Below are 26835 nucleotides of genomic sequence, written 5' to 3'. Positions count from 1 at the left end.
AGGCCCGGCATCGAGGGGCAGGCCCGGCATCGAGGGGCAGGCCCGGCATTGAGCGCAGGCCCGGCATCGAGGGCAGGGGTCTGGCCAGACTTGCGCCCGCTCTCCTGAGAGCGCCCGTCCCTGCTCTTGTCGATGGGGCCTTGAGGTGTTGTAGGCCCGGCTGGTGGGAGGGAGGGCCTGGATGACCCACACCAGGTGGGCACCGGGGGCTTCTCTCTGCTCCCACATTTGTGAGAAGAACACACGGAGCAGGGGCGTGGCCACCGCTGGGAGTGTATATGTTTGGATCTGGCCATGGGTTGGAGCAGGGAGTGTCCAGTGATAAGGACTCATGTTAAGCTCTGAAATGGCGGGTCATGTCGGGAACCAGGGGCCAAGATGCAGAGTGCAGGCGTGGACAGGGACCACGTGGGGTGCAGACAGCGGGGTCTGGAAGGTGTAGAATCCAGAACCATCTAGGAGGAGGGGTCCCTTCTCCACGGATGAAAGAACAGAGCGTGGGGAGTGTTTAAAGCAGACCGAGCAGCTTCATTGGAGAGCAAAAGGGAGACTGTGATGCAGGCCTTCCCTGGAGAAGGGTCCAGTGGGTCCAGCGGCATCCTCTGCCAGGGTGGTCTCTCCAGCGTGGGGCTCCTCCCAGGTCGTGCCCACGGCTGAGGGCTGGTGTGTGCACCGTCCCGGGGCTTTTTTATTGGTAAGTGGGAACCCAGGGCATGGTGGGAAGAAGAAGCAGTACCATTATTATTGTTGTTGTTGTTTGTGCTTTCTCCTCTAACGGAGGAGGTCCACTCTCCCCCAAATCTAGGAGCTGTAGGCAGTGTGGAGCCTAGGAGACTGACCTGACACGGGGCGAAGATGGTGGATCTAGGAGAGGGAGACACTGCAGCTTAGCGAATGGACCCCGTGTGGTCTAGGTGGTGTAGATGGTAGCCTCTAGGAGGTGTACACAGAATTGCCCAGTGTGGCCTAGGAGGAGTAGACAAAGTTGTCTGGAGCGTCTGCCCCTCAGAGTGGACCTGTGGTCTCCGCAGCTGAGGTGGGTGCTGAGGAGGGAGACGTGTCTGGCTGCAGGCGGTGGGGCAGACCCAGGGTCTTGGGAACACGCCCAACGCTGGCTGAATGGAAGCTGGTGTGGGCTCCCTCTTGGCAGTTGAGGTCAGATGATTCGGCACCTGGACTTCCTCACCCCGAGAGACCCGGGGTCTGGGCAGGGCCATCTTCAGCAGACAGGCCTCCTCTGAGCCCTCAGCCCCAGCCCTCGGTGCTCTGTCCACACGGGTGGGCTGGAGGCCGTGGTCTTCCTGGAATGCAGGCGCAGGCTACAGAAGGCGGTGGGAGTTCCAGCAGGAGACAGCCCTGTGCAGACCCGGGCCGAGGAGGCCTCGGTGGCCATAGGCCGTCTCGGAGGAGGTGCAGGGCAGGGGATCTGAGGTCCCACCGCTCCGGTGGCTGCTGGGCCATCTTGGGCCGTCTCCCGTCCTCCCCAGAGGAGGCCATACCTTGAGGTGTTTTTCAGGCAAGCTAGAAAATGCCCCCTTTGCCCTCCCTGGCCTCCATTTCTTCTGGTGTGACGCTCGGGGAAGGCCTGGCTGGGCCCAGTCTTGTTTCAACGCGCTGTTGAGTCTGATCCTTGTTTCTGTCTCCCGTGGGCTGGACGGGAAGATGGGTCCCATTCCCAGCAGCCGTGCTCTGCCCCACCATCAGCTCCCGCCCAGCAATGATTGCTTCTGGCCACCAGAGGGAGCCAAGCCACCCCTGTTGCCAGCGCCTCTGGAGAGCAAGCCTGGGGGTGGGGGGGGCGGAGGCCGGCCAGTCCTCCGCTTGGGCCTGCAGCCCCTCTCTCTCTGGGCTTGGCTTTAATGACCCAGTGTCGTCACGCTAGTGTTCTCCCTTTTTGTTTTTTGTTTGCATTCTAATTTTTGTGGTTTTCTTTTCAGTATGACAGACTTAACCTGATCAAAGTAAGACGTTGGTTTTGCCCCCCTCACCCCTAGCGACAAGTCGAGTGCGTAGCCCCGTGCCCACCTCCCGGCTGCCTTGTCCTTTGCCCTGGGAGATGCCTTTGGACGTGGGGGCAGGAAACTTTCCCAAGGTGACTTGGGAGTGTTTCCAGGGCCCGACCTTGCTCCGGTCCTCGGGGTCCGCCCCTGTACCCAAGGCTCACGGAAGCCAGAAATGAGCCCCGCTCACTTTCTCTTCTGAAGCCGTGTCTCTGTGCCCGCCCCCTCCTCTCTCTAGCCAGATCCGTAGATGGCGCTCTCCAGCCCGTGCCGCAGCCCCTGGCTCTCTCCTTGGTTCCCTGGTGGTCTCTGTGCTCCGGGCAGGGCTCCGAGCGGCCTCAGCAGGGTGGCGGCCTCTCCCCCGCGCCTGCAGCCTCTCTAACTTTCTTCCAGGACCCAGCTCAGGAGGGCATGGGGGGCGGGAGGGGGAATGATCCCAAGAGACTGGTCCCTGAGGGATGGTCCAGGAGGGGGTGGAGATTTGGGGGGAGGATCAAGGGGCCCTGGGTGCGGGAGGCGCGTCTGGAGGGAGCGGATGGGAAGCCCGCCGGGGCTAGCCGCTCAGGGGCCACAGAGCCCCACAAAGCCGTGTTCTAGCCGCTGCCTTTTGCGTTTCTCTTGAGGGCTTGTGCGCATGCTCTGCCCGCCTTTACAGAAGAGCAGGTAGTGGGTGCCACTACCCACACTACTGCGGGGCCATTTCCTCAGGGGCGCACCGGGCCTTCGGCCAGGCTCGTGATGACCCTGACGTTCTTTGCCCCAAACAGATTTCCAAGGGATGAGTGCTTGGTGCCAGTGCGTGGACAGGGACCGCCCATGCGGGGAGGGAGATCCTACCCCGTGCCCGCCCCCCGCCCCGGGGCCTGAAGGCCACCGCAGGGACCGGACAGTAGCCTCCGCTGTGGAACAGATGGCTGCGCCCTGGTGTGGGCTTTCAGGAGCTCAAGGGAGCCGCGGGCAGCGGCCCTCCTGCGGCAGCGTGCATCCGCGCGGCTGTGCCGTCCCAGGCTCAGAGAGCGGCCCCTGTCCGCGCCTCCAGCGCCGGCCGCGGCCCCGGGGCCTCCCGGCCCGGCTCCCCGCCCAGCAGCACCAGGGCCCCGGGGGGCTGGGCTGGCCGCAGGAGGGACAGCGCCGTGTCAGGGCAGTGTGACTTCCGGATTAGTCCGTGGAGAGACGGCTTTGGGGGAATTACCATGAGCCCCTTTCAAGGAGGGGGCTGGAGGGCCATCTGTCGTCCTGGCCACATCTGGCGGCTGAGGTGGGAACGGGGGTGGGGGGGGACTCTCCCCAAGGCAGCACGTTGGTCCCTCGCGTCACCTGCAAAGCGAGGGGTCAGGTGTCTGCAGAGGTCGTGCGGTGGGAAGGAAGAGGGGTGAGGGGAGGTGGACCCCAGGCCCGGTGCTCAGTCACCCATATCCCTCCAGGCGCGCCCAGAGCGCACCGAGGGCCGGCTGCCCGTCCGGCCTTCGAGCTGGCTTCCCTGCCCAGGAAGGGCGGAAGGGCGCCATGGCGCACAGGCCCACGCCCCTGGCTGTGGTCAAGGCTACTGACCTGTGCGGGAAGCCCTACCGTCCTAGTGAATGCAGGGCCTAGGGACAGCGTCAGGGGGAGCTGGACACAGACAAGGCACCAGCCCTTCTCCAGGGAACCTGTTCCCTTCCAGTCTTCGGGGGGCTGGGTGCACAACCCTCCCCGGGGTTGGGGAGGCCCCTTAGCAAAGGCTCCCGCCCGCCTCCCCCAGAATCTGTCCTGCTAGCACTTAGGATCAGAAGAAGGAACTCACGCACCCCACGCGCTGAGAGCACTTTGGCAGAGAAGTCCCCTGTGCTGTCCCCACCGCCGCCCTGTCCACGCTGCCTTCCACAGGGCTGCCCACCTGCCGGGCTGGCCTCCTCCGTCCTCCGCTTCGGGGCAGGGCCTCGTCGGGTCCTGGATGCGCTCCACGCATCCTGAGCCCCCATCCACAGAACCTCGTGATGGGGCTCCGTCTCCCTTCCAGCCACGCTCTCGCTGGTGCTGCCGCTGCCTGCCCCCCTCCCCCGGCCACCCCGGCCTTCCTGGCCTTGGGCCCGTCCAGCATGAGCTGCGCCCAGGTCTCCTTTCTGCAGCTGTCTTAGAAAGGATGCTCGTGAGCAGCCCCCGGGAGCAGGGGACCGCCCGGGGCTCCTCCTGCCAGTCCTCCGCTGTGTCTCCTCCGGCTGCTCCACCCTGACTAATCTTGCCTTCTTTTATGTTTGTCTTTTCAGAAAAGCCAGAGCTGGTACAATGTAAGTATTCCTGTTTCTCTCCTTGTTGGGTGGGTGGGGAGTGGGCGGGTGAATGAGGAGGGGCAATGTGGGGTTCAGTTCTTGCTTCTCCATGAGCGTTTCCCCTTACCAGCTTCCTCTGTCCCCAAACCAGATGCAGTAATTGTTCTCTGTAGCTGGGCAGGGAAAGGCCTGGTCAGGAAGGATGTCCTGCCCTGCCCCCTGCCCCCTGCCCCCTGCCCCCTGCCCTCTGCTCCCTGCCCCCTGTCCCCTGCCCTCTGCCCTCTGCCCCCTGCCCCCTGCCCTGTCCCCTGCTTCACTGACACTCCCGCACAAGGCCGCTCTTGTTTTCTAGGCGGGAGCAGGCAGACAGGGTGTTGGGACTGGGGCAGCCTTGGGGTGTGAAGACCTCATCCCTTGGCACAGACTCTTGGGGATCATCTTGAGCTGAGAACCCTCCCATGGAGTAGAGTCTGACTTGTGCCCTGGCACCTTCGCAGGGGCCCCCGGAGCCCTCTCCTGTCACAAGACGTGGCCGCCCTGAGGTCTGTGGTGAGGGTGTAGCCGCGCCATCTCTAGGTCACCTGCCTGGTCCGCAGACAGCCCTGCAGGGCCACGTCCCCTGACTACAGAGTCAAAGCTGGGGCCTTTGAACTCTTGCCCTGGAGAGCAGCTGAATGGAGCCTCTTGGCAGGCCCTGGCTGTGTCTCCGTCTCTGGGACTGCCCGGGGGGAGCTGCCGATGGCTTCAGACTCTGTCCCTTCTCTGAGCCTGCGTCTGGGTCTTCGTGCATGATGCTGCAGAATGCCATCTCCGTCTCTCTTCTTAGCCCAAGTCCTGCTGGAGAGGGGCTCTGCGCAGGGAGGAGCCACTGGGGAATGGTAGACAGGAGAAGCTGGCTGTGAATGAAAGCTGGAGGGAGTCAGGGAGGGGGCTGGGGAGGGGCCGTGTGTGCAATGTCCAGCCCTTCCCTAATACCAGCACAGACCAACCAGCTCTGGGGCTTCCCATCAACCCCTGCCCATCCTGGGTGCTCTTGATTGGTATGCCGGCCGTAGTCCCACCTACCCACCCCACCGGGCCATTCTGATAGGAGGAAGCTGAGGACTGGGGTGGACTGGGGTGCTGGACCCCTCCCCCTCACGGCTGCTCCTCCCTTTCACCTCCCCCTTAACCTGTGTCCTCCCCAGGCTGCTCAGGGCTGGTAATGGAGGAGGGGGGAAGAGAAGCGCTCTGCCGGGGAGGGGAGGGGAGGGGAGGGGAGGGGGGTACAGGCCTGGCTGTTCTTCCTGGCAGCTGTCTCGGGCTGGCTGTTTCAGAACTCCATCGTCCTCTACCCAATGGTCCCTTTTGAGAGGGAAGTACCTGACCACAGCCCTCTAGCCCTGTCCGTCCTTCCTCTCCCTCTCCCTCCATCTCCTCCAGTCTCTCATTCCATCTTCAACTAGCCTTCCCTTTCCCATTGATTCTCCCTCGGCCTCCCCGCCTCCCCGGCCCCGTGCCCAAGACGTGGCTTCTCGGACTGCAGCGGCAGCGAAGACACTTGGCTGGAGGATGGGCGAGGCTGCGGCAGGCCCCAGAACCCGCCCGGAGAGCCTCACCGGTCCTTCCCACTCCTAGAAAACTGCCCCTGCCCCCCCCCCCAAACCTCCAGGAAGCAGAAAGGAATGAACGTGGGGGAGCAGACCCCGGGAGACGGAAGATGGAGAGATGGGCAGAGAGGGGCTTTCCCTTCGGCACCAGACAGTGTCAGAGCAAGAGAAATAAATTCTGGCCTGGGTGTGAGCCCTTGTGGGCCGCGTGGGGAGGGGGCGGATGCACACTTCTCTACCTTGCTTCTTTCCCGGAGTGCCGCCTGGCACCGGCTGCCCGACGCCCCTGCCCACTAGGACACTGGCTTTGTGGGGGTGCACAGCGCCAGTAGGGCTAGTCCTGTGGACAACCCAGCGAACCTGCCTGGGATAAGTATGAGAAAGGAGGGTCGAAGCTTTGTAGGCTCAAACCCCATGTGTCATGGGGGGGGAGGGGGGGACAAGCCCCCAGCCTGGCACTTTCTGAAGGACTGCCTCTCTGACCCTCATCTACTACCTCCTTTTGTGATGTACCCGTGACCCTGAAGACCCTCCATCCGTCACCTCCCTGGTGTGATCTCATCTCTTCTGATGACACGTCTCTCGGGCCCACACCCTTCCCTACCCTTTTTGTTGTTGTTGTTGGTCGTGGGACCTGGGCGCTGTCCCTCAGCTCTTCAGCTCAAGGCGAGTGCTCTACCGCTTGAGCCTCAGCGCCACTTCCAGTTTGCTGGTGGTTTATTGGAGATAAGAGTCTCACGGACTTTCCTGCCCCGGCTGGCTTTGAACTGTGGTCCTCAGATCTCAGCCTCCTGAGTAGCTAGGATGACGGGCGTGAGCCACCGGCGTTCGGCTCCTTCCCTGCCCTGGAGCTGCTGCTTCCACATGGCCGGCTCTCCACCTCCTGCCCCCCTGCCCCACACCTGGCTCGGGCTGCCGGATGTCCTGTGTGGATCTTAACTGATTTCCTCCTAGGTGAGGTTAATGCTGTACTCTGATACATTTTCCCCCTCCTGGGTTCCCCCTCCCTCTCATTCCTGCCGAGCCCAGGGAAGGGGTACCACTTGGTCCCTGCTCCTGATATTTGCCTTCGAGTTAATGTTTAGGCCAGGGCCAATTCCCCTGGCTCAGTGTCTGGCCCTGCCCTGCCCAGCCCGTGAAGCGGGGTAGAGGGAGACAAAGGCTGATGCAGACTGGGACTCATCTCCACCTCTTATCTCTCTGGGCAGATCCTGCCCCTATCTCGCCCACACAGTCATTTTTTTATGTGGCCTCTATCAGTGGTTCCGGGGAATTGCAGTCCAACGCCTGGCGCCCGGTGCTGAGCCTGGGTGCAGCAGAGTGCTGGGGAGGAGGCAGGCAGGAGGGGAGGCCAGGCCTGCTGGGCAGAGAGCTCCTCTCCGCCTGGGTACGGTACGGCGGGGTCCGCACCGGCAGGCATTCTCGCAGAGGCCCGTGAGGAATGTATTGATTTGGTGAATAATTTCTGAGCGTCATGCTAACTGCTGTAGGAGACAGGAAACTGTTAGAGGCGTGGAAGGTTCCGGGGTGGGAGGTCAAGAGCAGGTCACGTGGCAGGACGCAGCAAGGCAGGGGCTGACCCCAGGGTCAGAGAGCAGAGTAGGGAGAGGGTGGGGAAAGTCTCCTGTGCAGGAGTCAGACTCTTCTACGTTGCCAGCAGTGATGCCTGGAAGATCCCACATTCCTCCCAATTACTATCTTTGGGTTGGGGCCCAGCATCTACTCTTTTTCTTTTTTTTTTTGTTGTTTATGTTGGTCCTGGCACTTGAACTCTGGGCCTGGGCGCTGTCCCTCAGCTCTTCAGCTCAAGGCTAGCGCTCTACCGCTTGAGCCACAGTGCCACTTCCAGTTTGCTGGTGGTTCATTGGAGATAAAGAGTCTCACGGACTTTCCTGCCTGGGTTGGCTTTGAACCACGGTCCTCAGATCTCAGCCTCTTCAGTAGCTAGGATGACAGGCGTGAGCCACCGACGCCCGGCAAAACTCTATTCTTTAATGTGTCCGCCAGGTCATCATGCTGTAATTGGAGTGGTATTGTACGATGGTGCTGAGGCTTCACCCTAGACACGGTGAAGACTCCCCTGTCTCCTGGGCATTGTTCCTTTGCCCCCCAGGTCCGAGCAGCTGACCCCCCGTCTTAGTGGTGCTGAGGGAGGACAGCATCCTGGGAGAAGGAGGTGCCTCAGACAGACCCCAAGGCCGTTGACCTCAGCTTCTCCCCGGCTAGCACACTCACTCCGAGAGCCGCTGGGCGGTGCAGCGCCCAGCCTGCTGGTTTGCCGCTGGAGATGGGTCAGCTAGGGGGAGAGCATGTCTCAAGACGTCCCTGGCTCTTTGAGTCTCAAATTTCAGATTTCATCATCACCGCGGTGCCCTTGGCACACCCCTCCCTCCCCCCCCACTTGGAACTGTGGCCAGCAACTTTCCATTGCAGGAAACATCTGCTGGGTCGGCGGGGCTAGGCTAGGGGTTACTGTAGGACGTTGGCCGGGCCCATCGCACAGATCCTGTAACTCGAAGCATGTGCGGCTAAGGCCAGGCCTCCCTCCTGCCCCAGCGGCTCTTAACAAAGAAGTTGTTTGCTGAAAGGAACGGGTCTGGAGGGGAAAGGGGCGTGTGCAGGGGGTGGGAGGAGAGCCGGCCCAGAGCTGCGGCTCTGCCCGGGACAGGACCTGGCGGGCGTGGGACCCGGCGGCCTGGTGGGGAGACGGGCTATTCAAATGTGCCACTCTACCTACGATACAGCAAGGACCAGGGAGCCCCGATCTCTCCTGCGCGCCTAGCAGAAGGCCGTGCGTCTCGCTGCAGGCCATACTGTCCTGTAGAGCCGGCCAGCCCGCTGGGGTCCCCCCCCCCCAAGGCTCCCTGCGTCTGCCTCTTCTGGCCTCCGCCGCGGCCACGGGTGACCGGGTGACGGTGCTGGTGCCGGTCTGCACTGGGGAGGAGGAGGAGGCGCTGAGCCACACCCCTCTCGGGGCCCCAGCCTGAAGACTGGCAGGACGGATAAAACAGACAGAGCCTCCTCGTCTCGTTCATGAGGCCTGGCACCAGGGACGCGGGAGCCCGAGATCGCCCCTCTTCCTTCAGCCCAATGCAGCCCGCCGCTTGGGCCCCGGGGGGACAGTAGGGAGCGCACAGAGGGAGGGGCAGGACTGGGGGCCATGGAGTCCCTGGCCGAGTCCGGGGTCCTGTGGAGCCTCCTGCTGGAGCAGGACGGCTGGTGTCTCCGGTGGCATGTGAAGATGTTTGCCCGCGAGCTCGCTGCTGCCGAGCACTGCTGCTGGCACGGATCTGAGGAGCTCCCCGCTGTGAGTGTGTCACCCCGTGTCTCTGTGTCCCCACGGCCCTTCTGGGCGCCCTGGCGTGCCCCGCTTGGCTCCAGACTTGACAGCCCTGGAGTGGGAATTCCCTGGCCGTTCCCAACAGGAGGAGACTGCTTTGATGGTCGGTAGGGGGAGGGGGGAGGGGGGGAGGGAGGGGGGAGGGTCCGCCCCCCCCCCCCGCGGGGTCTCTGTGCTTTATGCTGCAGTGTGGCGATGTCTCTGCCATCTTCAGGGCCCGTTGGTAGGATTAGGGCCCTTCCCGCAGACCTGGGGTCCGGGGCCTGGGGACCCGGAGGGGCGGCGTGCCCGCCACAGGCAGAGGAAGGGCCCTGCGGGGACTGTGGCCACACTCCGCGCCTCCGTCCCAGTGGACATCGGGGCTGCCCAGAGGAGAGGACAGGCAGAGGTTGAGGGAGAATCAGAAGCAGGAGGTGCGCGGTGTCTGTGTGTCCGCAGGGGCTGAGGCCACCCTGCAGGTGCTTCTCAGACCAGGGTTGCAACTTTGTGAACACCAACGAGGAGACTGGAGGCCGTGGGAGCCCCAGAGTAGGTGAACATCAGAGCGAGACAGGGAGACAGACAGACAGACGGAGAGATCTTTCCGGCATCTCTGCTACTTCCAGCTCGCTGACACATCTCCTGTGCACTCCCATTTAGTAACCGCGCCCCTTGGGCAAGTTGCTCGACCTATCTGTGACTCAGTTTCCTCCAGTGTGAAGCAGGATTTTGGAAGCCCTTCCGTGATTAGATGAAGGGATGCACGGGGCAGGCCTGTGCCGTGATAGCTCATTCTGTGCTCGCCTAACAGCCGCTCGGGGTGAAGAAGCCGAGTGTGGAGGACACTGTGGCCAGGGGGCCAAGCACGGGCTTGTGGTGTGTGGGCCAGGGGGCCGGGCGGGTTGGCTGTCTCAGGACCGGGGATTGTTGCAGCCGAGGGTTTTCCTAGTCGTAGAGGTCATGACCTTGAGGACGTCCACCCCCAGGGGACTTGATGCCTGATTCAAGTACTTGGCGGGTGGTTTCGGGACTCTGGGGGCGCAGGGCGGCACAGCAGTGTTCTGGACAAGGCAGCTGGGCACCTGCTAGCAAGAAGAAACGCTAGGCATTCACATTCATTACAGACCAAGTGACCGACAGCCTTCTGCCATCTTTCCCCCCTCTCCCCCCCCACCTCCCAGCAGTTTCCCTTTTCCCTCTCTGCTCCGCTTCTCCACCCTACCTTCCCTCTCCCGTGGGAAACCTCCCCAAACTAAAGCCACGCCACCATCTCCCCTCCCGCACCGGGACATCCTGACACGAACTCCCTTTGTTCAAGAGACCATCAAGCACGGCTTGGGGGGCTTTGCGCGGTACAGATTCACACCTGGCGTCCGATTCCCCATAAGCCACCCCACTTGTTAAGAAGCCCCAAAAGTTGGGGTACGGGGGGCTCAGTCTTTCCTCACGACAGCTGTACGCCTGTGGATTTCCAGGGAAGTGGGTGTCGTACCAGCAGGACACTCTGCTCGGGCGTGGGCTCCCGGCCCCTGCTCGGCGGCCCGGGTCTGCAGGAGTCAGTCGAGGCTGGTGGAGTCCGGCTGTCTGTGGCCCTGTGCAGCCTCCTCGGTCTGTCATCTGTGCTTCCATAATGGTTTTTGTTGGGGGGGGGGGGGGGAGAGAGAGAAAGAGAGAGAGAGAGAGAGAGAGAGAGCATCTACTTTAAAGATTGTGAGCTCTGTAAACGCGGGGTTGCTGTCGGTCCATTGGGCTGGCTTCTTCGTAGTTATTGGTCTGTGGGGCTGAGCCGCTCCCAAGGCCCTGGGATGGTGAGCTCCGGGCTGGCCAGCAAGAGCCCCACAGCGCATCACAGGGTCAGATTCTCTGTACTGGCTTTTCCCACCCAACCTCCTGTTTCTTCCCTGGCCTCCTGTGTCTGTGAGCAAAAGATCCTCGCTTTGAGGGGCCTTACCTTGAAGGGTGCCCCCACCAGCAGTGCTGACACTGACTGCCCGCTTCCCTCTGGATTAGGAGTCCATCTACCAGGATGGGGAGGGACACTGTGCCCCTTGAATGTCGGGGGTGCTTTTAATTTCTCCTTCTTCCTGTTTTTGTTTGTTTTTGTTGGTGGTGAGGCTTAAACTCACCTGGGCCTGGGCGCTGTCCCTGAGCCTCTTTGTGTTCAAGGCTAGCTAGCGCTCTACCACTTGAGCCACAGCGCCCCTTTCATCTTTGGAGTGGTTAATTGAGGCTGAGTGTCTCACAGGACTTCTGCCTGGGCTGGCTTTGAACCACGATCCTCAGATCTCAGCCTTCCGAGTAGCTAGGATGACAGGCGTGAGCCACCTGCGCCTGTCTCCCCACCCCCCTTCTTATATGAGTTAGTTCAATTGAAGATGATACAGAACTCAGACTCGAGCCAAGAGCGGGCTCTGCAGGAATCGAAGCTGGGCTCCCTTTGAGTGCGCAGCTGAGGTGGGAGTGGCTGGCAGACTAGAGACAATGAGCCACTGGGATGTTTTAGAAGGAGGCTGTTACTGTACGCAGACTCCTAGACCAAGCGTCATGCCACCTGTACAGTGCGCGAGGTCCAGATGACGGTGGGAATGGAATCAGGGCTCGCAGGAACAGCTTATTTTTAGCCAGACTTCTCAGCTCCACCTGTGGCCAGGGGACCCTTCCTGCGGCCTTCACTGGCTTTTATTTGGTTTTCCTCTTTGCTGTCTCTGCTTGGCCCCTTACCTTCCCCTCTGTCTCCTCGTCCTGCTTCTTGGCTATTTCAGGAGCGTCTTCTTGGCACCTTTGTGGCTAGACGTGGTGCCTGCCAGCCTTGCCCAGACCCTGATCCTAAACCCTTGAAACTCTTGGCTCATGCCTTTCCTAGTACTGGCCTTATGATTTTTTTTTCATGCCATGATTTAAAATAAAATCACATAGCGAAGAGTTCATTCACTGCGTCAGTGCTGCTGATGTCTGAGAGACACTGGCCGCTGTCCCTGGGCCCTGCTTCACTGCCCAGGGGCCTGTGGCTGGCAGAGGATGTCCCAGGAGGCCCTGGCAGTGGCCCTCCTTCCCGCCCAGGGACCCTCGAAGCCTCTGCCTTCATGTTTTGTGAGTGATGAGTGTTGGATGCAGAGTCTGCAGAAACCGCTTCTCTGCATTGGTTTTCCATCCCAAGGCCTGCTTTGCTGCCCGAGCCTCCAGGGCGTCTGGGGTAGCAGAGCCTGCCTGGCCTTCTCCCGGGCCTGCAGCCTGGCTCTCTAGTCCTCCTTGAGCATCTGGCTAATCCCGCTTTGGCCGTTGTCATGCAGGTGTTAAGCCCCACTTACAAGCAGAGAAATGAAGACTTCCGAAAGCTCTTTAAGCAACTTCCAGACACGGAGCGCCTCATTGTCGGTGAGCTGGCGGCCTGGGAGGGGTCAGGCAGGAAGTTGCTCAGGCTGCTTCTGTGTGGAGCCAGCCCAAGTGAGCACATGCGCCTGGAGCCCACGATTGTGCCCTGAGCGGAGGGCCGACCCCAGTGCACCTGGTTCAGGGCGCTCACAGTAGCTTCCGGTACCCACCCAGAGGGAGTCACAGGCACGTATGCAGATGGAAAGGGATTGGCAAACCCCATTGGCCTTTCACTATCTGTGTGTGCCCTGACTTGAGGTGCCAGAGACTTCCTTGGTTCAAGGATCTGGCAGCCCTGGGCATGGGCAGGTGATTGAACTCCCCTGGGCCTAGTGGGAGGGTGGCTGCATGCTCCGGCACCCCTGAGCGCCCATCCTGTTCCCTGACAGACTACTCGTGCGCACTCCAAAGAGACATCCTTCTCCAGGGCCGACTCTACCTCTCCGAAAACTGGATCTGCTTCTACAGCAACATCTTCCGCTGGGAAACTCTGGTAAACACCCGGGACCCTGGCAGAGGTGTAGTTCGGGGGTCAAGCTTCAGCCTCGTGTGCTAAAGCCATTCTTGGTTCACTCCCCAGTGCTACTTAAAAGTAAGAAAAAAGAAAGGAAAAGAAAAAATCTGAAGACCTGGGAGCTGGGCTCTGGGGGCTCACGCCTGTAATCCTAGATACTTAGAAAGCTGAGATCCAAGGATCATAGTTCAAAGACAGACCAGGTAGGAACACCCATGAGGCTCTTATCTCTAATTAACCAGAAAAGCCAGAAGAAGTGCGGGTGTGGCTCAAGTGGTAGAGCACCATTCTTGGACAAAAACAACAACAAAAAACGAACACCCAAGGTTCAATGCTCAGGTTTTGAGTTCAAGCCCTAGTACTGGCACAGAAGAAGAAATAAAAAGACTTGGGACTTGCTCCCTTGGGCTTTCTCCTTGGCCGTGGCCACACAAGGCTGCCCCAGTCTCTTCCTGAGCTGAGTTTTCTCCCTGTCATTTGCCCAGTTCATGCCAGCACACGCCTGAGTCTTGAAGAGTGCCCAATTCTGAGTTCCAATGAAGCTATCTCCTCTTTCGCACATTTTCCTCCCACCTCTTGGGTGTGGAAGAGGGTATGAAGAGCATTTGCTTCTGGCAAATGCAGGAAATTATTTGGCATAAGTTGCTACTCAGGAAGATACAGTAAAGTAGGAAGGGCTTTGGCCTTGGCGCCCAGAACTGGCTTGTGTGCTTTTGAAAGCTAATTCACTGTGAATTTATGCTAGTCTTTCTTTATAGTCCATATAACCCTCATCTTATAAAATAAGATACAAACTAACTAGGTTATTGTTTGTATTTATTTTATTTTTTGTGCCAGCACTGGGGTTTGAACTCGGGGCCTGGGCACTGTCTCTTAGCCTTTTTGTTGTTGTTGTTGTTCAAGGCTGTGCTCTACCGCTTGAGCCACACTTCTGCTTCTGGTTATTGGCAGTTAATGAGAGATGAGAGTCTCATGGACTTTTCTGCCTGGGCTGGCTTTGAACTGTGAACCTTGAGTAGCTGGAACTATAAGCACCAGCAGTCTCCAGTGCCTGGCTCCCAATGGCAGCTTCTCTGAACATTTAGCAAACTGCAGAAGTGAGAGCGACAAACGCTTCCTAAGCCCAGAGCCCAGGCTCCCGTGGCCGCTGTGCAGCCCAGCTCCTACATAGCCGCCTGACCAAAGGGAATAATCGTGGGCCCCCGCCAGGGATGAGATCCGTGTGCTGTGGTGGGATTTCCTTTCTCACCTGGGGGCCCAGCAGACACGTCTCCCGACTCTGCCAGTGCCCCTCTTGCTCAGTCTGTACTCTCTGTGTCTGTGGGGATGCCAGCTGACAGTCCGTTTGAAAGACGTCTGCTCCATGACGAAAGAGAAGACAGCCCGCCTCATTCCCAATGCCATCCAAGTCTGCACAGACTCAGAAAAGGTAAACAGAGTCAAATTCTGGCCTTTGGGACCTACCCGCCCTCCTCACACATTCTTCTGCGTTTCAGCCCTAAACTGCATTAATCCAGCCCGCTGCTAAGTGGGCTGGAATGAGACGCAGGAAACGATGCAGATGCGGGCGCTGTGGGGGTTGGGGCCGAGCTGCCGGGGAGGCATGCGTAACGCTGGACTTGGATCCAGTCCTGTGCATGGAGGCGTGTTGAGTGACCTCTGTGCACCTCAGGTTTCTGGAATCTAAAACAGGCCTAGCCATCCTTATTTAGAGTCTAGAAATGATGCCCCATGAAAACACCGCAGAAAGAGAAGCCATCGCTGTCCCCGTGGACGCGGCGGATGACGTGTCTGATTAGAGATGGATTGCGCTTGTGCCTGTGGAGGGAAGGCAGGAGATAAAAGTTTAGAAGAGGGAACTCAGTGATCTTGAGCTTGAAGCAGAGCTGAGAGCTAGCAGGCCACAGGCAGGGGCATCTCCTGGGCCCGGGTCTCTCGCTCCTGTGCATTTGGGTAGTAGGGTGCTTAGAACTGTGAGATTCTAGGTTCTAGGGTCAGACAGGCTTTAGTCCCCATTCTCTGTCCGGCATGGACAGGTGTTGTCAGTGCCTGCATTGTCTAGCTTGTTCTTAGCTATCAACCCCTGCTCTTCACATAAGGCGTTGTGTGGATTTTTTTATTCTCTCTCTCTCTCTCTCTCTCTCTCTCTCTCTCTCTCTCTCTCTCTTAGTTAGTGCTCACTTATAAGGCAGGTACTCTACCGCTTGAGCCACATCTCCGGCCCCTCTGTATGGTTTTACATGAAATATCGCTTGTGAAGCACTGAGCAGATGCTCAGTGAAATGCAACACTCCATCCTTCCTCCTGAATGTTACCCCCAGCCCGCCGGTCCCTCTGGCCGCACAGACCAGGCCTTGTTCCGGTCGGTGCTGTGCCGTTCCTTCAACACACACAGCAGAGTCAGCACAGGCATGGGCACATGCACGCGCGCAGCCAGAGAGCCTGGGAGTTGCCTTTCCTCTCAGCAGCTTCCAAGCTCTCCCCTGACTAGGTTCCAGTTGTAGATGAAGAATTTTATTTTCTTTTTTATGGGAGGGATATTGTCAAACCAGAGAGAAAAACACTGAAGAAAATGTAAATTAAGGGGCTGGGAAGATGGCTCAGTGGTAGAGCGCTTGCCTTGCATGCATGAGGCCCTGGGTTCGATTCTCCAGCACCACATAACCAAAAAGAAAAAAAGCCAGAAGTGGCGCTGTGGCTCAAGTGGTAGAGTGCTAGCCTTGAGCTGAAGAGCTGAGGGACAGCGCCCAGGCCCAGAGTTCAAGCCTCACAACCAGACCCCAAAAAATAAGAAAATGTAAATTAAATTTTTAAAACAGCTGGGCGTGGGGTTGCGGTGAGGATGGAGACCCCGGGCCCCCGGGCCCAGCGCGCTGCCCGGCACTGGCTGCCTGCGCTGTGATCTCGCATAGCGGGACCCCGGCGCATTTTCGGGTGAAGTCACATCAAGGGGAGCATGCTGCGGCTTGCTACATGGGCAGCCTTTGGGGGGGGGGGGCGGAGATTGACTCCGAACCACACACCAGGACAGAGCAATTCCACCAGCTGCAGACCAACCCGCCCCCAGGCTATTATGAATCTGAACACGTGTTTCTTAGGGTTTTCTTTTCCAACCTAGCACTTTTTCACTTCGTTTGGAGCCCGGGATCGGACGTACATGATGATGTTCCGGCTCTGGCAGAATGCGCTCCTTGAAAAGGTAAGTGCTGCCCCGCCCCGGCCTTCAGCCAGCCAAGGAGGTGCTGGTCCCCGTGGGGCTTGCTTCTCCCGCGGCGTGGCACCAGCCAGCTCCAGGGGAGCCCCACGCCCTCGTGGTGCGGACGTCCGGCGGTCCTGGAGGGAGCTCATGGCCGAGAGCGTGGCCTCAGCCTGCCAAGGAAAGCCTTCGACCCCACAGTGTTCAAATGTGCCAACCCGACGTGGCAAAACATGCAGCCCCAGGAATGACTGCTGTGGAAAAGAAACAACTGTCATGAGAGAAAAGGGTGGTGGTGGTGGTTCTGTGCTGGTCCTTGGGCTTGAACTCAGGGCCTGGGTGCTGTCCCTGAGTGTTTGCGCTCAAGGCCACGGCTCCACATGTGGCCTTCTTGGTGCTTAGAGAGAAGAATCCCTTAGATGTTCCTGCCACTCTGGCTTTGAATAGCTCTCAGCCTCCTGAGTGGATGGGATTACAGGTGTGAGCCACCAGTGCCCAGCAGGAAAGGGTTTATAGTTGCAGATCCCCAGAAATATGGGGCATGGCTCCTGGGCCACATGGGCCGGTGAGGAGGCCGAGGGGCGAGGGTTCGAGAGGCCCCTGTGGGACGGAAGGGAGGGCGTGGCCAGGGTGGCGCGTGGTGTGAATAATGTCAGTGGGCCTTGGTGTCTGATCACCCCTGGCTTCGGGGAGTCAGGGCGGAGGAACCTGGTGGGTGGGGAGAAGGTAGGTTCGTGGGTGCGTACCGCCTTTGGACAGATTGCTTGGTTTGTTACACATCGTCTGGCTCTAGGAATTTTCTTGCTCTGGGAGCTTCACTCCTGTCAGCAAGGTGATACAGAGAATCAAGCTGCGGGACCCGGGGGCGGGGCCTGAAATCCTAGCTGCCCCGGAGGCTGCGGTCCGAGGAGGGCCTGACGTCCACTCGGGAAGGGGTAGCTTGGCTTTCCCCGTCCCGGGGAGCGGGCCTGTGTGCGGTGCCCCTGTGCAAAGGGGGGTCCCGAGGAAGAGGCTCAGAGCCCCTGTCTCCTCCCCGCAGCCCCTGTGCCCCAAGGAGCTCTGGCACTTTGTCCACCAGTGCTACGGGAATGAGCTGGGCCTGACCAGCGATGATGAGGACTACGTGCCCCCGGACGACGACTTCAACACCATGGGGTGAGCGAGGCCCAGGCGGGCGGCCCCGGGACTGGGACTCGGGGTGGGGTGGCGGCCAGCGTGCCCGGGGGCAGAATGGCCTTGTCCCGTGAGTAAGGGAGGCCCGGAGGACGCCAGAGGGGACAGCGAGGCACGGTGGAAGAGCGCGTAGGGGCCGAGCAGGCGGGGGGCAGGGCCGTGAGGCGGAGGGGGCCGCGGTGAGGGTCCTGCGCCCGCGGGGCTGGCCGGTGCTCCAGAGTGGGATGCGCAGGGTTGAAATTGTCCATCTCACCTCGTCACAGAACCATTCTGGCTTCTGTGTTGGAAATAACCTGAAGGGAGCAGAACAGAAGCCTTGAATAATTTAGGTAATCTAAATGAAGGGTGACAGTGTCGGGAGCAGGTTGGGGGCCGTCAGAAATGGCTGTAAGCAGTTCGGGCCTGGATTTGCTGATGGATCAGAAAGGAACAAAAGGCAACATTAAAGCTGGTTGGCTGACTTGGCCACTTGGAAAAACAGAGAGGCGCCAAATGGAGATGGACAGAAGTGTGTGCAGAACAGTTCTGGGGGAGGTAGGAGGTGGGTTTTACCAAATCGAGATGGGGGAACCTGCTAGCCAAGTGGGAAGGTCAGAGAAGGCCAGGAAACATTTAGGAGTGTGGGGGTCATGGGAAAATGTGGGCCTTGGGGCTGGGAGCGGGGGCGGGGAGGGCGCGGGAGGTACACCGGGAAGCCCAGGGGAGCAGGGATTGTCCCCGTGTCACTCGCTGGAGTGAGATGAGGAGCAATAAGGACCATGAGAGCTTGGAAAGGTGGCCATGGGGGACAGGCTAGAGGAGGACAGGTCAGGAAAGAAATGGAGTGTGTGGTGCTTAGACCTGGGCGTGGTGAGATGCCCGCAGGGACTAGTGGTGTCCTACCGACTTCACCAACACTGATGGGGTTATCTCTACCATGTACATAATGGTTTACCACACCATTGTGCCGCCGCTAGACATACAACACTCAAATCTGATGCTGCTCCCAATCATGATTATAAAGTGGGGGGAGGACAGAAGCACCCCCGACTTGGAGATTTCTTCTGGTGTGCACGATGCAGAGAAGTTGGTTAGCTGTCACCCAGAATTTGGTGGATACCACTGAGTCCTGCCTTAGGTAGTCTTTGGAACTTAGCAGGGCGGTTCTAGTTGTTAGGGTGGGATGGAATCCAGTGGACCAAATGGTTTGAGATTAATAAAGGGCATGGTTAGGTAGGGATAAATCTTAACAGGAAGGGGAACTTTTTCATGGGCTGGGTGGGGAGAGGTAGGGTGAGTAGGAAGGTTTTAGGGAGGTAGATTTTTTTGGTTAGAGGAAGCAGGAAAGCCTGCTTTTTAGATGGACACAGGCCCAAGTTCTAAGAAGCGTCGGTGATCTTGATCGTTGAGACTAATGTGGGGCGGCGTCTTCTCCAGATACTGTGAGGAGATCCCCGTGGAGGAGACCGAAGTGAACGACAGCTCCTCTAAAAGCAGCATAGAGACCAAGCCCGATGCCAGCCCTCAGCTGCCCAAGAAGTCCGTCACCAACAGCACGCTCACCTCCACAGGGAGCAGCGAGGCTCCCGTCTCGGTGAGAGCGGCGGGCCACGTCCCCATCCCGGCCCAGCATCCGAGGCTCTTAGATACCCGCAGGAGCTCAGCCTGGGAGCTGCCGGCAGGGGGGTGCATGCATCTGTGGTCAGTTCCTTAAGGAGGTATCAGGAGTCCTGGGGTTGTCTGTGATCTGGTGCTGGGCCCCGCGCTGGCTTTAGCTGGCTAGGTTATGTGACGTGGTTTGACGTGGGAGATTAAAACGGTTCCAAGTCCCCTGTGAAGTGGATTCTGGCTGCTCTAGATCCACCCCTCTCTTGGAAATTGGTCTTGGGCCCATATTTTTTATTTCTGTTGCCTTGGTCTGAAGTCAAAATCACGCGTGGGAACTGTAGAATGCTTTATTATTGTCAGGTGCCAGTGGCTCACGCCTGTAATCCTAGCTACTCAGGAGGCCGAGATCTGAAGATCAAGGTTTGGAGCCAGCATAGGCAGAAAAGCCCATGAGTCTCTTACTTCCCGTTAACCAGCAAAAGTGGAGGTGTGACTCAAGTGGTAGAGCACCAGCCTTGAGCGAAAAAAGCTAAAGTTTAAGGTCCTGACTTCAAGCCCCAATACTGGCATACTGTCATGTGCGCACTCATGCACACGTGCGTGCACACGCACACACATGCACACAGAACAGTTCGTCCATTTGTTTACTATGTATCGAGTTCTCTGAAGTTTATTGTTCTGCTAGTCCTGGGGCTTGAACTCAGGGCCTGGGCGCTGTCCCTGAGCCTCTTTGTGCTCAAGGCCAGCGCTCTACCACTTGAGCCACAGCGCCACTTCGGGTTTTTCTGAGTAGTCCAGTGGAGGTCAGAGTCTCACGCGTTTCCTGTAAGCATGAGGATGTCCCGGCCAGCCCGTATCTCCCGTGGGGAGGCGGGCCCCTCACTGCGTGTCTCCGCTGCAGTTTGACGGCCTGGCGCTGGAGGAGGAGGGGCTGGAGGGCGACGGGCCCCTGGAGAAGGAGCTTGCCCTGGACAACATCATAGGGGAGAAGATGGAGATCCTCGCGCCCGTCACCTCCCCCTCCCTGGACTTCAACGACAACGAGGACATCCCCACCGAGCTCAGCGATTCCTCAGACACCCACGATGAAGGTAAGCGGCTCAGCGTGACCCCCGGGTGCCTTCCGGAAGGCTTGCAGTGCGCGTCTGTGGTCTGTCCGCAGATCCCGGTGGGTGACGGAGCTCTGTATACTGAAGGGCACCTTGGTGTTAGCTACGCCCCTCTCCAGAGCCCTGCAGGGCCCATCTTCCCATACATGTCTAGCAACGCTTGTCCTGCGTTCAGACTTGTCTCAAAATGCCCCTCCTGTTAATAGCGGCTTGTCCGGCTCTGTGCCCCACAGCCACGGGAGGCCAGGAAACCTTGATATGTCCCAAGGAAAGCATCGCTCAGTAGATCCCCGGAAGTAACGCAGACTTCAACAGACTCTTCCTCAGGATAGTTACAGAACTCACTCGAGACTCGAGCCAGGGGTGTTCACTAGACCAGCAAAGAGAGAGGTTGCGCGTCGCAGGGGTTGCAGCCTTCCCTTCTCCCGGGCCCACTCGGGAAGTGTGAGGCTCCTGGAGTCCGGGGAGTGGAGCTGGTGCTCGGTGCTCGTGGAGCCAGCTGAGTCCCTGGGCTCCTCCTCTGAAGTGCTGGTCGGTTCTTTCTAGCGCGCAGACGCAGAGCTCTCTGGTTCACCTGTGCACGGTCACTCTGGGGTCACCCATGGGTGACCCCTTCTAACTTGTGCCCTCTCACCCCTGTGGCCTGGGATCTCGGCCACCACAGTGGGCCCGGGTCGGGCTGCCATCTGCTGGGATGGTCCAGCCTGGGCCCTGGAGGCTGCCGCATGCTCCTCCAACCCCAAGCATGCAGGAAATGTGGGCCTCTGGTCTTGAGGGCCTGTGCACACACAGTCATGAGGGACTGGGATGCCGGAGGCTCGAAGGGAGCACCGAGTCTCAGCACCCACCTAGGCGGCCTTGGTGGTGGCGCCGTATTAGCTCTCGGGTGCGGGCAGGTGCGGGCTGCCCCCGCGGCCCTGCCCACGCCCCCGCCTGTGCTCCGTGCAGGGGAGGTCCAGGCCTTCTATGAGGACCTGAGCGGCCGCCAGTATGTGAACGAGGTCTTCAACTTCAGCGTGGACAAACTCTATGACCTGCTCTTCACCAACTCGCCCTTCCTGCGGGACTTCATGGAGCAGCGGCGTTTCTCCGGTCAGACCGACCCGCCAGGCCGGCCCTCCCCGCCCCCACCCCCTCCCTCCCTCCACGCTTGCTCCCTGTCCTTCCTCTTTGCCTCCCTCTTCCTGTGACCCTGGAGCTCCCGATGGCCGGACACCCTCCTCCAGGCCTTCCATAAGGCCAGAGCCGCCTCAGGACCCTTGCTGCCCCGTGGCCGGCTTCCCCTGCGCCCCGCAGCGCACGAGGGCCCCCACTGCCGAGGCAGCCACCCCACTCCCTGGGGAGAGGACGTCCCCCCGAGGGACCTCAGGCCCTGGACACAGCGCCTCCAGTGTTGCCAGCACCCGTAGGAGGCCCGAGACCTCCTCCCCAGCCCCCGAACGGTCTCCACCCTGAGCCCTGCGCGCCGCTTCAGCAGTGCCACAATGAGCCTCTTTCTGCTCCCACTCACCCCTCTCCCCCCCACCCCCTTCCCCCTCCTCCCTTCTTCCGCCCCCGCTCCCTCCTCCCCAGCAGTGGGCCTCCTTGGTCCGCACAGAGAGGAGGGAGGTGATGGGGGCTCCCGTGGGAGGGCTCACGAGCCCCGGCCCCTCTCCTCACCCCAGGGCACCCCTCTACCCTCAGACATCATCTTCCACCCGTGGAAGAAGGAGGAGAATGGAAACCAGAGCCGAATGGTTCTCTACACCATCACCCTTACCAATCCGCTGGCTCCCAAAACTGCCACTGTCAGGGAGACGCAGGTGGGAGCAGCCGCAGGGGGCAGGCGGGGGCGGGGGGGGGCTGTCCCGGTGGGCAGGCGCCGGTGCCGGTGGGCGGGCGGTCTCCGTGGCTCAGATGGGCCCCACTTCCAGGGCTTCTGCACTTCCCATTCAAGAGTCCTGGGGCAGGGCGCTTGGGAAAGATGCTTTTCCGTCTTACATCCCTGGGTTTGACCCCCCCTCCCCCTCCCCCCTCCCCCCGGCCCGGGATGTGCAGACCATGTACAAGGCAAGCCAGGAGAGCGAATGCTACGTGATCGACGCCGAAGTCCTCACCCACGACGTGCCCTACCATGACTACTTCTACACCATCAACCGCTACACGCTCACACGCGTGGCCCGAAACAAGAGCCGACTCAGGTACCGGGGTGGAGGGGGTGTGGCTGGGTTCAGACAAGTGTCACCCGCTTCCTGGGGAAGGGAGGACAGAGCCTCACCGCCGGCCGGGGACTCCGCCTTCTCAGGGCTGCTGGGACTCCAGCTCCATCTTGATGGCTGGTACTCTGTCATGAGTGCTTCTCCTTCACCACGCAGCACCAGCCAGATAGCCTGCGTCACCCCCCCCATCCGTGCTTCTCTGTGGCTCATACACAAGAGTCTTAGAACGACTCCCCAGTGTGGATTTATTTCCACTTTTCAGATCACTAGTAGCTTTGGCAAAAGCCAGGTGCTGAAACTCAGCTCTTAGAAACGGCAGCCTGTGTCTTCCCGCCGCGCTCTGCCGTGTCTCGTGTGTCTCCCAGAGAGCAGAAGCCAGCTCCCCGCGCTCCGGCGCTTGCAGCCTTCTCTCTGCTCCTGTTGGAACCCCTGCGCCTCAAAGCAGTCCTTTGTGTGGGTGTGGGCCGTGCGTCCAAAGGAAGGAAGGAAGGAAGGCAGGAAGGAAGGCAGGAAGGAAGGCAGGAAGGAAGGCAGGCAGGCAGGCAGGCAGGCAGGAGTGCAGCCCCGACAGCCAGTGGGCACAGGCGCAGCGCGTGCATGCTCACTGGTGGGGCGTCTGGTCCTCACGCCAAGCACCTGAGCCTGCGCCTCCGGCTCCTCCCTCAGGGTCTCCACAGAGCTGCGGTATCGAAAGCAGCCCTGGGGCTTGGTGAAAACCTTCATCGAGAAGAACTTCTGGAGTGGGCTGGAGGACTACTTCCGCCATTTAGGTGCGCGCACGGGCCAGGCTGCCGGCTCACCCGGAGAGCGTGGGCCGCGTGGGGGGGGGGGGGGCGTGCAGAGGGGAGGACCAGGCAGTGAGCCGTCTGATGGGCTCCCCTGTGGCTGTGAGAACTGGCGGGGACGGGTCCATCTTTCATGCAACCGTGTCTGCAACTTGATTGGATGGTCGAGGGATCCGATGCCTCTGCGCACCCCCTGGAACGTCCGGAGGAGAGGGCTGGGGGGGAGGGCGGCGCTGGGGCTCCTCCTTTGGCATCCCCAGGGCCTCTGCCCACCGGCTGGCCTCCCAGGCCCTGGGGTAGGGAGGTGCTCTTGTAGGAAGTGGTCTCTGAAGGCCGGGAAGAGGAGCAGTCATGCGGCCCTTCTGTGCCTGACAGAGAGCGAGCTGACCAAAACCGAGAGCAGCTACCTGGCCGAGATGCACCGGCAGTCCCCCAAGGAGAAGAGCAGCAAGACGCCCGCCGTGCGCAGGCGGAAGCGGCCCCACGCCCACCTGCGGGTGCCCCACCTGGAAGAGGCCATGAGCCCCGTCACCACGCCCACCGATGAAGACGTGGGCCACAGGACCAAGCACGTGGCAGGTGGGTCCCGGCTGGGGCTGGGGCTGGGCTGGGGGCTGGAGCCATCGCTCACGCACACGTGCACACGTTTGCACATATACGCAACTTTGCACCTTGAGTGTGATCTGACTGTAACAAGGGTGAGGCTCCCCGGCTCTGGGCCCTGTTTAACACTTTCATGTGCTCTTACTAACCTCCTGTTGGCCCCGAGCTCAGGGGCTGACCTCATCCTGGGGGGATGGACTTCCTGTTGACCCCATCCTTAGGCCCACCTCCTCCTGTTGTAAGTCTGGGCAGCATCCGGCCAATGTCCCAGGGACCAGCGCCGTCCCGGCGGACAAAGGGCTCTAGGGGCATCTGAGTGGCCTCTTTCTTCTCGTGCAGGTTCCACGCAGACGCGGCACACCCCCGAGGACACCCCCAATGGTTTCCACCTGCAGAGCGTGTCCAAGCTGCTGCTGGTTATCAGCTGTGTGTAAGGAACTCGACGCTCCCTGCCCCCGCACGCAGCCCCGGGAAGACCCCTGCCACCTCTCCCGCACACAGCGGCCCTTCCTCGTGTCCGTTGTTTGCTTGGCCCTCTGGTCTTCTCTGTCTGCATCGCGGTCTGTCACTTCTTACCTCTTACCTCTCTTCACTTAGCACCTAGTGAGGCTGCACACGGAACTCCGACCCTTCAGGACACAAACGCCAACAGTGAGAGAGGCAGGGCCGCTCCAGAGCCCCAGGCAGGGTAGAGCTGACTGAGGCGAGCCCACGTTTCAGGAGCCCGTTCACTTGCAGCAGGGGCCTAGCTGCCTGCCCTGTGCTAGGCACTCACATCCCAGAACCATAGGAGGTGGAGCTGGGGGGCACTGCAGGTTCAGGCCAGCCCGAGGGACTCCACCTGGGATGGAAGAAGTTGGGCGTGGTAGCATGTGCCCGCCATCCCCGCTACAGCGGGAAGTGTAAAATAGGAGGATTGCGGTCCTGAGGGCGGGGGGGGGGGGAAGGGGGGAGGAGAAGAGGGGAGAGTGAGACCCTATCTCAAAAACAACTAGCATGACATAGAGCTGGAGATGTGGCTCAGCAGCAGAGCACCCGCCTAGAGAGTGAGTTCAAGCCCCAGTACCACCAAAATAGGGTTAGACATTTTTAAGGGAGGACCCACAAGCTGTCCTCAATCCTGAGTGGCTCTGGATTTACTCTCTTCACTTCTCCGCCATCTCATAACGTTCAGTCCCAAAATGACCCAGGCAGCCCCCCAAGCTGGGAGGAGAGACACACACACGCACACACACACACGCACACACACACGCACACACACACCTGCATTACACACACACACACACACACACACCGTCCTCCGGCCCCTGCGTTACCCTTGCACACACACACACACACACACACACACACACACACACACCCGTCCTCCGGCCCCTGCGTTACCCTTGCTCGGCCTCCCTGCCTCACACCAGTCCCCACGCAGCTCTGGGAGGCCTCGGCTGGTCTCAGCGAGCCCAGGCCCAGGCTGTGGGGCCCTCTGCAGCCGGGAGGAGCTGCCCGAGGCCGGAGGCTCGTCTCTGGAGTCCCAGCGGGAGGCAGGGCGTTGTCTCCTTGCCCCATTTTCCCTTGCTCTCTCCTTCCTGGACTCCTTCCCCTGTGGTCCCAGCGCCTCGTATCTCTTTCTCATGTACATTCACTTGTTCTCGGCCCCCGACCCCGTTCCCCACTCCTCTTTCTAACCTCTGCCTCCTCCTCCTTTCTCTCCCTCGCTCCCATCAGGATCTGTTTCAGGTACTGGCTCTTGGATGATGCCCCTTACACCCCTCATCTTCCTTTCCAGCTTCCCTCCCTTCCCCCTCCCCGTGCCCAGTACCTTCGCCCCGCAGCCCTCTCCGCACTCCCCTGCTATGCCCAGGCTCCTCCAGACCAGGCTGCTGCTCTCGCCGTTTGCTGCTTCCCTTTGCTCATTTCAGAGGACGCAGCTGGGCAGGACCAGCACGGGGGCGGGGCGGGGCGGGCGGGGCGGGCGCAGCTCCCACCCACAGCCCGGCTGCTGACGGCCCTCGCTTCTCCTTCTTCATCTGTCTTCTAGTCTGGTGCTGCTGGTCATCCTCAACACGATGCTCTTCTACAAGCTGTGGGTGCTGGAGTACACCACCCAGACCCTCACCGCCTGGCAGGGGCTCCGGCTCCAGGAGAGGTAATCCTGGCCTTGCCTCCTTCTGAGGCCTAGCTTCCGCCCCGGGGCCCTTGAGATGCCCTCACCGCCCTCACAAACCAGGGAGGGGGAGGCGGCTTTGGGATGAGCCCGGTGGAGAAGCCCTGGCAGCTTCCGTCCGCTGGTTTGGGGCGCCCACTGGGCTGTGAGGGCCGTGAGCAGAGGACAAGGTGCTCTGATGTGACTCTCTGTCCTAGGGGTCTGGGAACACAGGACGGTCCGCTGAGCATAACTCCAGCTGCCGGGGCGCCCCCTCTACCCCACAGGTTACCCCAGTCGCAGACAGAGTGGGCCCAGCTCTTAGAGTCTCAACAAAAGTACCACGACTCTGAGCTCCAAAAGTGGAGAGAGATTATCAAATCCTCTGTGATACTGCTTGACCAGGTACGGTGCCTGAGCATCTGCCCGTCCCCGCGTCCCCAAAGTGGGGGGAGGGGGAAGGGACAGGGATGCTGGGAGAAAGGCCTTCATGCCTCCCGCCCCGAGGCTCGCTCCTCTCCACCAGCGCGTCCACTGTCCCCGCTTGAAGCCATCCTCGCACGGGCATTAGACACCCAGGCATTCCTCAGAATAATGAGGGTCAGTAAAATCACACGTTGACTTCACACCAGGAGGGCTGTAAGTTAGTTGAAAACAACCTTTTTCTTATGTATCTACTTATGTATTTACTATTTTTATAACTTGTAGGCCTTGCACAGGCATATTTGTCTGAGGTGTCTCTGCTTTTATGGATTTGTCTTCTCAGCAGACATCTGCCATTTTCCTTTTTGTTTCGTGCCACTTCTGGGGCGTGAAACTCACGGCCTGGGCGCCGTCCCTGAGCTCTTTTGCTCAAGGCTGGCACTCTACCACTTGAGCCGCAGTTCCATTTCTGGCTTTTTGCTGGTTAACTGGAGATAAGAATCTCTTGGACTTTCCTGACCCAGCAGGCTTTGAACCACAATTCTCAGCTCTCAGCCTCCTGAGTAACTAGGATTGCAGGC

The 26835-nt window shown here is 60.0% G+C and overlaps 1 protein-coding gene across 14 annotated transcripts in view; it reads left to right on the top strand.

Annotated features, from left to right (window-relative positions):
* LOC138809989 (protein Aster-B) overlaps window positions 1-26835 on the top strand; it is a 169462-nt gene that overhangs the window by 140200 nt on the left and 2427 nt on the right. For 11 of the 14 annotated variants that reach the window (XM_069997216.1, XM_069997214.1, XM_069997236.1 and 8 more), the window contains 16 exons: window positions 4247-4267; window positions 12448-12532; window positions 12919-13022; window positions 14377-14472; window positions 16162-16242; window positions 17279-17394; window positions 18829-18985; window positions 19901-20090; window positions 21057-21200; window positions 21792-21910; window positions 22146-22288; window positions 22973-23076; window positions 23467-23670; window positions 24034-24124; window positions 25727-25834; window positions 26050-26236. In XM_069997216.1, coding sequence (XP_069853317.1) covers window positions 4247-4267; window positions 12448-12532; window positions 12919-13022; window positions 14377-14472; window positions 16162-16242; window positions 17279-17394; window positions 18829-18985; window positions 19901-20090; window positions 21057-21200; window positions 21792-21910; window positions 22146-22288; window positions 22973-23076; window positions 23467-23670; window positions 24034-24124; window positions 25727-25834; window positions 26050-26236 — 1950 coding nt within the window. Of the gene's footprint in view, window positions 1-4246; window positions 4268-12447; window positions 12533-12918; window positions 13023-14376; window positions 14473-16161; window positions 16243-17278; window positions 17395-18828; window positions 18986-19900; window positions 20091-21056; window positions 21201-21791; window positions 21911-22145; window positions 22289-22972; window positions 23077-23466; window positions 23671-24033; window positions 24125-25726; window positions 25835-26049; window positions 26237-26835 lie in introns of those variants that run through there. The other 3 variants (XM_069997220.1, XM_069997218.1, XM_069997260.1) reach the window with 2 other exon arrangements.

The sequence above is a fragment of the Dipodomys merriami genome, unplaced genomic scaffold (assembly GCF_024711535.1).
Source record: "Dipodomys merriami isolate MVZ:Mamm:240054 unplaced genomic scaffold, mDipMer1.0.p SCAF_103, whole genome shotgun sequence".
NCBI lineage: Eukaryota > Metazoa > Chordata > Mammalia > Rodentia > Heteromyidae > Dipodomys > Dipodomys merriami.
This window is presented reverse-complemented; position numbering and strand designations above follow the sequence as displayed.